Source organism: Acanthopagrus latus, chromosome 8 (genome assembly GCF_904848185.1).
Source record: "Acanthopagrus latus isolate v.2019 chromosome 8, fAcaLat1.1, whole genome shotgun sequence".
Taxonomy (NCBI): Eukaryota; Metazoa; Chordata; class Actinopteri; order Spariformes; family Sparidae; genus Acanthopagrus; species Acanthopagrus latus.
This window is the reverse complement of record NC_051046.1, coordinates 1,112,124-1,125,209: the sequence shown is the minus strand read 5'-3', so window position 1 is coordinate 1,125,209 and position 13,086 is coordinate 1,112,124. Positions and strand designations below refer to the sequence as shown.

Below are 13,086 nucleotides of genomic sequence, written 5' to 3'. Positions count from 1 at the left end.
ATCCACCTAACTTTAATCCTACTTTAATGACATGATGTTGACAGAGAGGACTCAGGTGATGGATGAAGGAGGACAGGGAGAGGATGGAGCTCTGGGTGAAGGTCTCACCTATGAGAGGAACAGAGTCAGACGTTGCCGGCATGATTTCAGCCACCAGCAGCATGAAGACGGTCAGAGACAGCAGCACTGTGATACCTGCACAGACACAACACAAACATTTACACCTTCACAAGCGCTCCGTTTGCTTTTTATCACCGTTTGATCCAGAGTGAATACCAGCTGCTACACGTGCGAGCTGGATGCTCTCAGCTCTGTGAACAGCTGCTGAGCTCAGGACTGCAGCGAACAGGAGAGGTGGAGGATGAAAGATGTTCACTCTGAGATGGAAGGATGAATCCCAGGACGGATCACGGTGACGTGAATCTGTGTTGTGCTGCCAGATCCAGACAGACAGAGAGCAGGGAGGCAGTCCTGAACCAGTGCTGACGCTTCTCATGGTCTTATTATATCATATTATATTATATTATATTATATTATATTGTTATTCCTTTTAGACCTTTGAATTTGAAGCTCATCTTTTTGTTGACCCTGTTGGTTGGTTGGTTGGTTTGTCTGATCTCTTCTAAACCCGGGTGGAGGACGGGTCTCGGCCCTGAGCAGAACCTGTTAACTTCTGGTGTGGATCCAGATAACGAGACGGTTCCAGGAACATTGTGAGTCTGGACATTGTTTCGAGCTTTTAATTTCTCAAAGAACAACTCCTGGATCATGATGAAAATAAAAAGATCAGGGGTTTTGGGTTTGCTAGAATCTATTAGTGAGTATAAAAAGGGGCTGCTGGGCCTTGGCGGAGGTATGCACTCTACCGATTTCTTTCACTGATTTTATATTATTCAGACTGTTGAAACATTATTTGAGCTTCTGAAATATGAGAATTTGCTTCTTTCAGACAGTAGATGAGTTTGAACTGGACGAAGGAAGAAATTTAAACTCGTCATTTTAACTTCTCACTTTAAACGGCTCTGATCAATAACTCAGGGATAAATCGGTCCAAAAGGTTCTGTTTTCCTTTAGTCTAGCAGCCCGGCTGACAGTAGAGACCACGTTCTGTTCTCTGGACCTGCTGACGAGGGCCGAGCCCACAGCCGGCTGCTGGTTCTGACAGTTACTGCTCTCCAGTTTTACACCTCATTCTGGGTGAAGAGGTCAGAGGTCAGACTGACACACCAGCCTCCGCATGAAGGAAGCTGGATCAATACAAACACCAACATCCTACTGACACACACACACACACACACACACACACACACACACACACACACAGTCTGCAGCCTCGTCAACAGACACACAGCTGAGGAGAAAACTGGTGTCGACGTTCAGCTGCGACTCGCTGAGTGAATTACAGTGTTCAGATCTGACCTCAGCTTAACTTCCTGCTTCAGGATGTTTTATAGCTGGTGAGTATCGACTCAGAGCCGTCAGTCATCCGAGGGCGGGAACACGTCCTGAAGCCGCCTGACAGGCCCAAACACTTTTTGGATGAGGGCTAGTTTAAAGGGCCAGTTCAACAAAAATACTTCAGCATATTTTTTTACTTGCCTCTGGTGGAGTTTTAATTGTCCAGCAACAACACAAAATGAACTCCACTCACCTCCATCGTATCGGTGTGGAGGCAGAAACCTGTGAGGAAGATATTTCAGCGCAGCTTCTGCACACCTTCAGATCGACACAGAAAAGACTCCCAAACTATGTGAACAGCTACAGTGAGACAGGTCAGAAAATATGTTTATCTTTTTCTGTAATTCATTTGAGCGACCTTTGCTTTTCTTTCCACTTTTCGGATTGAACCAAAAGTGTTCAGAATCTTTTTTCCATCAAAGACACGTTCCTGAAAACATTTTCATTTTCAAAATGATCTCTGAGAGGATTTTCACAGCTTTCTGTCTCATCAGCTCTTATTCTGGAACGTACTGTATATCCTCCTAGGCTGTTCGTCTGGGATTGGTCAATTAACATATATATTTAATCAGATTTAATAATTGATGTGAGAGATGAACCCTGCAGTGCACTTCATCATGTTTTATCTACTGTTTGGGAAATGAAGATGGCACCAGGGAAGGTCTTCTATTCTGATCTCCTCTGAACATTTTATCACGAAATATCAGATCAGGAATTTCCATTTGGAGCATCAGTTGCTCATAAATCCTCAAAAATTAATGTTCCATATACGCAAGATGCAATGTTGCAACAACAAGCCAACATGTGCCATGTTGTGGTGTCCTCCAGGAACAGGTGAAGTTTACAGGCAGGTAACTACATCACCACGCAGCCGACGTGTGGTTAACAGTCAGTACATGTGCAGCTTTAGGTAACATGATCATGTAAACAAGTCTGATTGAAAAAGGCAAATATGAATAGTGTATTATATTTCTACTGACTGGACCTTTAATGTCTACAGACTTACAGTTGGGGGTCAAAACTAATTTTCTCTTCTGGAAGGAGTCAAAGTTTCACACAGTGCGTCCTCACCCAGCGAGATCTTCTCTCCGGAGTCGGCCGGCAGCAGGAAGACGAGGAGTGCGAGGGTGGAGATGAGGACGCAGGGGATGAGGAGGTTGAGTCCGTAGTAGAGCGTCCTCCTCCTCATCACCACGGTGAAGGTCACGTCGGGATACGGCTCCTTACAGCAGTCGTAGAAACGCTCGTTCCTCCGTCCAGGAACCTCTGCAAGCAAAACGCCCACAACACCGTCAGACAGAGCAGAACCACGTCTGATACACACAGATGTTCTGGAGGCCGTGGAACTGGACCCGATCTGCTCAACGCTTAACATGACTGGTGTTTCCTGTTTCTGTCTCTGTCAACACACCAGGTGTCTGAGGGAAACATGGTTATAATATTGTTGCCACTGTGACAAATAATATGATTTCAGCTTTTAAAGATTTTCACACAACAACAGCTTTCTGAGGTTATGACAGATTTTTATACGTAATAACCTTTTTATATGTCATAACCTGTGGCTCAGGAGGTTTAGCAGGTCGTTCAGTGATGGGTGGGTCCATGTCGAAGTGTCCTTGAGCAAGATACTGAACCCTGAATTGCAGGTCTGCACCTCACACTGCAGCCATCAGCGTGTGAACCTGAACGTGACGTGACGGCCGACATGTTAACTAACAAGCAGAGAGATTCAGACTCCTCAGTCACTGATGTAAAAGCAGCAAATACAATAATAAATTAAATGAATTAAACTTTAGATTAAACGTGACACTTTACATTATAACTGAGGTTATAAGGTCCAACAGCCCGGCCTCATCAGAACCCACACGAGACCACGAGACTGTCCTGAAGTCGTAAACTCAACATGTTCGTTACTTCACTGAAGTTTTATATTTAACGTTGGTATTTCAACCCGACACACAACATTTTCAGAAACCTAATCAAACGTATGACAAACGTGTCGCCTGTCGCTGGTACGCTGCAGCGGCCATGTTGTCACTGACAGACGAGATATTCACCAGTTCAGGAAAGACAATTTCTTGAAAAATACAGACATTCAACACGATTCTCCTTCGACAAGAAAGATGTGCAGCTTGTTTTAACAACATCTCGTTTAAGATAAGAAACATTTCTGATTATAATAAAATGAAAAACAATGAAAGATCCAATCTGCAGCTTCACAGAGACACAATCCTGTCAGATGAACAGACAATTATATTACATGAATTAAAAATGTGTTCTGATCGAAATAAGAAACTACTGAACAGACTCAAACTTCAGACTCCTTCTGGATTGTTTCTGCAGCAGCAGATCAGACACATATTCTGAACTTATAGTGATTCATTACCCAGCAGCAGATCAGAGACCTGCCTGATCTCCAGCTCGCTCAGTCTTTAATGAGACTATAGCTGTTTAAAATTCTGAAAGAAAACTGTAACAGAGGAAAAACCTACAGAGGAAAAAGGCCCAATCGCATCGAAATGATAAATGACGGTAAAAAATGTAGGTTAGGGGGGGTTTTCTCACATCGACCTGCAGGCCATTTCATCTCAAATGGCTCAGAAATGTAATGTATTCCTCCACAGGAGAGGTATTTAAACGCCTCACACAAAGTCAAATCCTCCCTGAGCTGCTGCAGGAGGCATGAAGCCCGGCGAGGACGACTGACAGCAATGAGGCCCGCTCAGACTTTATTACCAGAACAATAATCTGTCACCATAATGTTTGTGTCAGGGATGCATTCATAAAAAAACAAAAGAAAAGAAAATCAAAAAACAGGATGGACTCAAATAAACACACATGCTGAGCAGTAAATACCAACCAGGAGCAACAGAGGTTTATTTCTCTCTCTGTCGTCCATCACAGGGAGGTTTGCATCATCACTTCTCTGGGTGCTGTGACCTCTGACCCCTCATCACACTGCTGAGCTCAGAGGACGAGTCACCAGGAAGTGTTCAGACTAAAACTGTGGCAACTTGTCAGTAACAAGACAAACTTTCTGGAGGAGGACGGGGTGGACGGTTGGGTCAAACAAGCACAGGACTTTAACTTTACGGAGTGGAGTTACTGAAACGTACTGCCGGTGAAGGAGTTTTCTCTGTTCAGGTGAAAAGTGTTCGGCTTCAGGTTCTTCAGGTGCCGACACAACAAAACTGATATGAAAGAATCAGCTCAAAGGACGACTGTTTTTGTCGCCTCGCTTCTCCCGAGTCTCCACTAAAGAGCTGCACTTGAACGCAGCACAGAGCTGACTAATGGAGGACACGAGATGAGGCGGCGCAGGAGAAACATGGCTTTCCTGTTTCTCCTCCTGTTTGTCTTTTAATGCACTGAGCAGCCAATCAAGATGTGTATTGATAATGATTCTACATGCTCCATCAGCCAAAACGCCTCCGACAAGAGCCGACAGCACTGCAGCCGCTGAGTCTTTACAGACGGACTGATCCTGTATGAGACTGTGTCACATGTGACCTGAGGATGGAACAACAGGACGCAGGGTTAAATACTCCCCGGTCAGGAAGTGGCCTTCAGGATCCATCATGTTGCTACATGTTGTTCTCACCTGTGATGCTTTTTGTGCCAAATTCAACCTCAATAGATGTGCAAATTCTTCTTATTTTGATCTCACCATGTCTTTGTTTGACGGGATCATAAAGAAACGGTATTTGTTGAACCCTGGTGTCTGTGAACATGTCAGAAACACACACAACTCATTACACGTTTGTACCAACATGAATTAAGTTACGTGTGAATGAGGAGCTGAAGGCTGTCGAGATCATTTCCTCTCTGTGGTGACCAAACCTGAGCGCTGTCGGCTCGGTATACAGCCTTTACTGAACATTAGGCAGCCATGTTGGTGTTTGACAACTCAAGCTGAGACAGCTGGTATTTAATAGGTTTATTTTGGCCTCAGTGAGTCCTTTAACTTCCACCTCCTCTATTTCTGGTTATTTCACTGATAAATTGGAGGAAGTGGAAGATAAAACGTCCTGGTTCCACGTTATCCTCCTGCAGCACGCCTGGCTGCCTTTCATTGGCCTGTACGTCGCTACATTGCTCACTACATTGGTTTTATTCTCTGCTATAGGTGCTGGAGGGGAGGGGCAGAGGGTAAATGGGAAACATGCTGCTGAGATTTTCAATTAAGTTCCCTCTGAACGGCCCATTGGCTGAACAGCGTCTCTGGAGGTTGCTCATTTTCATTCTCGGCTATCTTCTCTTTCCATTTCATACTCTCTTTCATCAGCCGCCGCAAACAGACGAGCTCCAGCTCCCCTGAGACGGAGGACGATCCTGCACTCATCATTAGCCTCCAACAGCAGCTCTGACTCCATCCTCTGCTTCGCTCTGCGCCTCTGAACGGTGTGCTGCCTCCACACAGCAACAGCAGGAGGCAGGAAATGCCATTTTTAATGCCGCAGACGCGTTGTTGTTCGAAGGAATCGTAACATCTCAGAAAACACATAAATCAGTTTCTTTGTGAGGATGAGATGACTGTGATCAGTGTCATGTCTGTGTGTCCGTATGATGCTGTGGTCAGATTAGCTTAGCAAAGAGACTGGAAGCTGTAGGAAACAGCTCGCCTGACCTGAAAAGTTAAAAAGTGCCAAGATTTAAAGAACAGAAGCTGGAGATGAATCCAAATTTACAAATGTCTCCTGAAAGACCGTCGACCAACTGAACCTGTATCTGATGTCCTCTGGTGCTGATAGTGGAAACAACAGATCACCAGAATAAATGTTTGTCAAGTATGTTTCTGCAAAACTACAGAAAAGTTCAACCTGTTTCTTTCTGTTGCAACTTTTCGTCTGTTTAGGCTCAATTTTCTTTTTTCTCTCTTGTCACAACACAAAGCTTCTTCTTCGTTTAGGTGCAGCACAAGAACTTCTCGGTCAGAGCTGTGAAAGCATCAGTGTTCGGCTTTAAATACCTGTTTTGGTCGCCACTATCACAGATGGCGATGGTCTGACTTCACGTGAAAAACAGGTGGAGGTGTCTCCAGGTGTCCTGAAAATATCCAGCGGTCCGGCTCAAACTGCGGTCGGCTGCCTCGATGGCTGTGAGGCCGTCAGCTTCCCTCCACCTCCTGCTGTGACAGACGGCTAATGGGCCGATGATGTGAACGTGACGCGCCACATTTGGTACAAATGTCAGCCGAGGACATCGTGCGGTTCATAACGTCCTCATCAGAATAAAATGTTTGCATTTTATGTTTGCTGTTCAGGTCTGGGACATTTTCCAGTTAACAAAACAGGTTTCTCAAGTTTCACAATCCTAACCAAGTAGTCGTCTGGATCGAAAATTAAAAATTGAGCCTAAAGAAATGACGTGTTGTTGCTGCAGTTTCTCATTTCTGCTGTGATGTTTACAGTGTGCTGAGTAAAAATGAAATCACACTGAATGTTGAATGTTTGGCTCAGGTTAGTTCTACAGTCTGCAGCTTTCTGTCATCTCATCACATGAGTTGGAAACAGAGGAATTTTACCAGCGGGAACAATGAGCAGTAACTCTCACATGTAATCCTATGAGAACTAAAGAACTAAAGGCAGCTTTGTGACTTTGTTCAAACATTGAACTGTCGTCTGTTCAGGAGGTTTGTGCTCGCAGCATCGTGTGACTCAGGGGAGGAATGAAAGCTGAAGTTTGATGATATAAATGTCACTCGTTGGTCACAGTTTGTTTGCATGATCTGGTATTTGTGGGCGGCTGTTGGTATTTGTCCTGCAGGCGGCGGCGGCGGCGGCGGCAGCTCTCATCCGCCTTCAGCTTCAGTGAGCTGCTCGCAGCTGCAGCAGCAGGAGGATTTAATTACCAGCAGATTAATGCTGGATGGGAGCGCTGATATGAAACCCTCCTCAGCACACAGACGGGATGTTCTGCCTCTGAGCCGCTCCACGCTCGCAGGTTTTAACGTCCCGGTCTGCAGGCCACCGCGCTCGGCTCTAACATTTACAAAACATCGCTGTCGGGGGGAAACTCCTAAATGTGAGATTATCACGAACTAATTAAAACAACTGTTTCTGTTTTGCCAGGATCCTGCTCACGCACGGCGTCTCAGCCGGAGATCTGACCGTGAAATGAGATTCTGCTGTTTCTTCCCTCCAAGATTTCTCTCGTCCTCCACCCGGAGTCTGACGGATCAGATCTGACAGCCTTTAGTGAATTATTAACAGGAGTTTTCTTTTCTTGTTTCTTTGTCCCCCTTTCTATCCCCTCCCTCCCCTGTCCAGCCCGGTCCACAGAGACAGGGATATAAGGTTATAGGGAGGGATGTAGTATAATTAGCAGTAAATGTATTGTGTAGCGCCCAGACATTAGATCAGCTGATATTCAGGACTGACGGACATTATTAAGACTGTAATATTAATATTCGTGTGAGAGACTGTTGACAGCAGCTTCGCTCCTGAACTCCTCAACGCTCCAGCACACACAGTAGTTTTCTTTATAACTCACATGTTATTCTGCCACTCTGGTGTTGTAAAGTTAATATCAGATGAACCATCAGCAGGATGTGGACACCACTGGGTTAAAATGTGGTTAAGACACAAGATCAGATTTTATTATTTTTTTTTTTTTAAAAAGGAACGTAAGACATGAAAGTGAATTTCTTCTCACTGTTATTTAATATTTGTTGTGATTTCTTGCTCATCTATGTTTGAGGATGTTTAAACAAATGATGTTGTTTTTTCAGAGTGAGGGTTCGACAGGACAGCGACTTCGGTGTGGACGCCGTCCTGTTTGCCTCTCCTGTCTCATCACGCTAATGGTCCACATGCCCAATAAAGAAATGTTTGTTCTCTGTTTGGTGAAGAACCCGATGAGTCTGACCTGGTTACCTAACAGATTCATGCAGATGGTGTCGGGAACACGTGTGCACTCGTACCTGTACACAGTGTTCAACCAGCATGCTGCTGTTCTGACCCGAGGTGACTCATTACCTCGTGTGAGAAGTTCATTCAGGGATTTTATAACCAGGAACTTAAAACTAACGATTGTTTTCATTAATGATGTAACTGTCGATCATTTTCTCAATGAACTGATCAGCTGATGGATCCATAAAGAGTCAGAAAATGGTGACAAATCAGTGATCAGTGTCATTGGCTACCTGACCTGATCAGTTCACTCTCATGGACGAAGACAGAAACCAGAAAATACAAGACGTCCAAATAAAGTTTCCTCTGCTCTCACCTACGAGGTCCCACTCTCCGTTGGCGATGTATCCGGTCACATCCGCCTCGATCATCTGCAGGTCCAGAGACCAGCCGCCGTACGTCCACGAGCCGAACTTCAGGTCGCAGCGCTGCACGTCGAACGGAAACCAGCGGACGTCGATGTAACAGGTGCTCTTAAATATCCCTGAAGGACAGAGAGAGGGAAGTGAAATAGAAGCCGTGTGGAGGAGGTTGAGGAGGAAATGGACAAAAACAAGGGGAACAAGTTTGGAAAAAGAAGAAAGAAGATGGAAACACTGTCTGTCGGCTGGAGATCCAAACCTCTGACAGAAGCAAAGACGAAAAATAAAACAGAGACAAACAAGCCGGAGGAAGAAGAAGAAGAAGGTAAAGATCCAGAAGTTGAGAGGAAATAAATCTGACTTTGACTTTGAAAACAGAAGTGGCAACTCTGAGTCTCTGAGACAGACGACGAGCTGCGAGGACAAACTGGAGTTTAAAAAGCAGGTAAACAGGAAGCTGTGTGTCCCTGGAGAGGGAGGATCAGCTGGTGAATTCAATCTGATCCCAAACCAGCTGCTGCCTCCAGAGACGGATGAAAGTTTAATGATCCCCGAGAAGAAATCAGGAACATCAACAACAAGATACGGCAACCAAAAATAAAATATTAAGAACTGAGTTAACTGAGCTGACTGAAGGAATTCACACAGAACTGAGTCCAAAACTAAAAATATGCATTAAAGTTTCATCAGAAGCAGTAAATAAAGAATCTTTTCCATTTGAACTCAATGAAAATGTAAATCATGTATTCTGACTGTTACAAACACAGAAAAAGAAACACGTGGACGTTTGTGGACAAACGTTGGCACCAGAACAACGTTTGCTCTGCTTCTTTTCATACTGACGTGAAGCCTGAAGACTGAGCTGGTCTCTGTGATCCCACCTCACACTCAGAACGTCCGCTGGCAGTAATAGAGCTGTTACCACTTTTATTGGTTATTGATTTCTGATCAGCTGATTGAAAGGCCCCGTTAAAAGTCATGATGAGTGCCAGGTCGTCAATCAGGACCGTAACTCCTCCTGACCTCCTCCTGTTGACCCCATGACCTCCTGCCGACCCCCCGCGGACCTCGTAAAGCTGCAGGCGACAAGCTCTCGGGTCTGATGGAGTCGCTCACCAGAACCCATCTGAGGAAGTGTGTGTGAGTGTGTGTCTCTTTACTGGGAGCTGTAACAACTCTAACCACTTCATCAATCTGTCGATATATAAAGATCCAGTCGTCCACAGAGGAGGAAGAGGAGAAGGAGGGTTCAACTGCTGAACTAGTCACCACAGCAGCACCAGACTCCCTTAACAAATGTGTCAGTTTAGTGAGTTGTTGAGTTGGAGACACTTTATAAACTCTGTGAAACTCTGTCTCTGACTCATTCTGCATTATTTGGACCTTCTTGTTAATTCAGCAGATGTTCTACATGAACTTCTTTCTGTCTGTGAGTAGAAACATGGAGTCTGTTTGTCTCAGTGATGGACGGGGTTGTTTCGTACAGAGCAGGAAGTGAGCTCCTGGTGCCTGGTGTGATGTGACGGATCAATGATTGTGATCAGATCTTTCAGCACAGATGCTGATGATGATAGCAGCTCTGAGCAGGGGAGCAGAGAGGAGCGGTGCTGTGTTACCTGGAGGCAGGTACTGGCAGTAGCCGGTGGAGTTGACCAGGATGTTGGTGTGGAAGGAGGCGTCGAACCTTTCGTCAGCACTGTGGAGGGACACAGACGAACAGTCAGTGTTTATCACACAGTGTCGAGTAGATCGTCGTCTCATCAAGGCTACAGCTGATCGCACTCAATCACCTGCAGCTGTCACTTTACCTGAAGCTCCTCTAACCAGCAGAGAGCAGAAACATCCAGTAAAACCTCACGTTTCTGAATGTCCTCCTTTAAAAAACATTTCCTCACTTTCCTATAAATGCCAACTTTTGAAATGTGTCAACTCTCAAGGTCTGAAACTCATCAACAAGTAAAATACACACACACACACACACACACACACACACACACACACACACACACACACACACAGGATACGTTATAAACCATCACTCATCAATAACAACACTGAGGACGCAGGTGAATCGCTTTATGAGTGACAATGTAAGAATTTATTCAAAAGCATCTTAAATCTGTCTCTTTTAAATTCTGTCCACACACACACACACACACACACACACGCAGGTTTCAGGCTGATCTCTGCAGCTTTCTGACTTTAATGTCGTTCGTCTGGACGAACAGCTGTTCTGTTATATGTTATATAATGTTCTCCTCTTTATCTTGTTTGGATTCTAGTGATTGTAGCTGAGCTTCTATCACAAGATAAATGTCATGTTCGTGTTCTGATATCGAGGAACAGAAGCAGACTGTTTGAGATTCTGGAGGTGCGGGAGCAGGTGGAGCTCATGTTGATGCGGCAGAGTAAGATGTTGGTATTTTACTGCAGACAGTGATATGTAACATCACGTGTGACATCATCGTCAGCAGAACGTGTTCAGACGTGGTAGAAGCTCGACATCATCAGCTCTCATGTTTCTGTCACTTCGTCAGTTTGGTTTCTCTTTTATTTCTAAGTTTCGATGTTGAAATTGAAACTGGACCAACTCTAAAACACCTTGTTGGATCAAAATAACGACACTACGTCTGTAACCTTCTCATGGATCTGTAACAAAATGGTTGTCAGATTTTTTAAACTCACAAACATCAATATCAGAAAAACCCTGAAGAGTGGTCGGGCTACTGAAGGAGCGCTGTGGGATCCTCGGGACTGCCGTCGCTGGAGAGAACGGCCACCAGAGTTTCCAAATGTTAAACAAACTACTGTGTCATCACTTTTCTTAAGATCTGCACGAACTGGAAACCAGAGAGGAATATTGGCTTCTGAAAGAGGAGAACTCAGAAGTGAACTACAGTGAGTTTGCAGAAGAAGTTGACCCGGTGCCCAACAATAATTCAGAGTCTGGGCCTGAACATCGGCCCGTCTCATTAAAACCAGCAGGTCAATATTCCCTCTGACAGTAACGCCCCCCCACGCCAGGATCTAACTTTTGCTCGGTTAATGAGCCGAGACGCTCGTCAGCACCCGGCAGAGATCCTCCCACAGCCGGCGGCTCTGATGTGTGTTTGCCGTGAGGTATTAATCCCGACAGGGAGAGAGCTCGTCCTGATAACGGGAGGGAATTAGCTGAATTAGCTCGCTTACTGACTCACGACTGAGGGATGAAAATAAACCGTGAAGTAAATGAGATGTGTTTGTCCTCGTTCAGGGCGACGCACCGTGAACTCAAACATCCTCAATCCAACCGGCGGCTAATTGATCCTGTTGTTCCGTCTGCGCTCTGACATTTAAGTCCACAGAAGAAAAACTCGGCGGAGACGCAGCGAGCGTTTCTCTGAGCCACGGATCAGAACACGCAGACACTGAAGCTCTGAATGCTGAAGTCAGAACACAACGATCAGCGATGAGACGAGCAAACAGTCGAAAAGATTCTGATGACAGCCTGTTAGTTAATCAGTACTATAGATCAGGAAACTAAATACACATGCAGATGTTCTCAGAGGAAAATAAAGTCCCAGAACACTGTTTGAAGATAGAAAAGTGGCAGGGTCCGCCACATGTAAACAGAGTAAAACAGTATAAACTGTGTTTTTGTTTGTTCAGTTTTTTCAGTCATGGAGACAAAGAGAGTTTGAGTCAGTCAGTCAGTGAGGATGTTTCTTCAACAAAACTACAGACTGCTCCTTTAAGAACAGGTGAAAACAGCTGGATGCAGTTTGGTTCAGGTAAGAAAAACAACTGATCTTAATGAAAATCACTATGTCACTGATAACTAAAGGTGTTAAATTAAGTCAATACTGAGTTTTTCTTTCACAAACAGCATCCCGTCCGTCTGCTGGGCGACCGGCGTTCCTCCCCTGCTGGTGTGATGATCACCACAGGTTCTACAGTCATGAGCTGTCATGACGCAGCTCCAGAACACAGCTCAGGTTCTGGGTCAGGTGTGACTCACCTGTTGTACAGCAGGATGTCGGGCCTCCAGATCTGGCTGTCGGGGAATCTGACGTTGGCCACGCCGGGAAAGTCAGACGTGTTCCACTGCAGGTAGAAATCTGTCCAGTACTGCAAACACACACACACACACACACACACACACACACACACACACACACACACACACACACACACACACACGTTAATGCTGATATACACACCGACACTCTCCACACAAAAACAAAGAAAATTCAACAAACTCTGTCGTCACCAGCTCGAGGCCTCCACCTCCAATTAGGATCCACATCATTAAACCGAGTTAATACATGTAACTGTAGTTCTGCAGGACGATGGTCTGCTGCTGGTGTGACGACATT

General features: G+C 45.1%; 1 protein-coding gene across 3 annotated transcripts in view; it reads right to left on the bottom strand.

Annotated features, from left to right (window-relative positions):
- Positions 1-13,086, bottom strand: part of LOC119025121 (neuronal acetylcholine receptor subunit alpha-7) — a 32,391-nt gene that overhangs the window by 1,694 nt on the left and 17,611 nt on the right. For all 3 annotated transcript variants that reach the window (XM_037108493.1, XM_037108491.1, XM_037108492.1), the window contains 5 exons: positions 12,729-12,838; positions 10,348-10,427; positions 8,686-8,853; positions 2,530-2,724; positions 109-195 (listed from right to left, as the gene is read on the bottom strand). In XM_037108493.1, the coding sequence (XP_036964388.1) occupies positions 109-195; positions 2,530-2,724; positions 8,686-8,853; positions 10,348-10,427; positions 12,729-12,838 (640 nt within the window). The remainder of the gene's footprint in view (positions 1-108; positions 196-2,529; positions 2,725-8,685; positions 8,854-10,347; positions 10,428-12,728; positions 12,839-13,086) is intronic.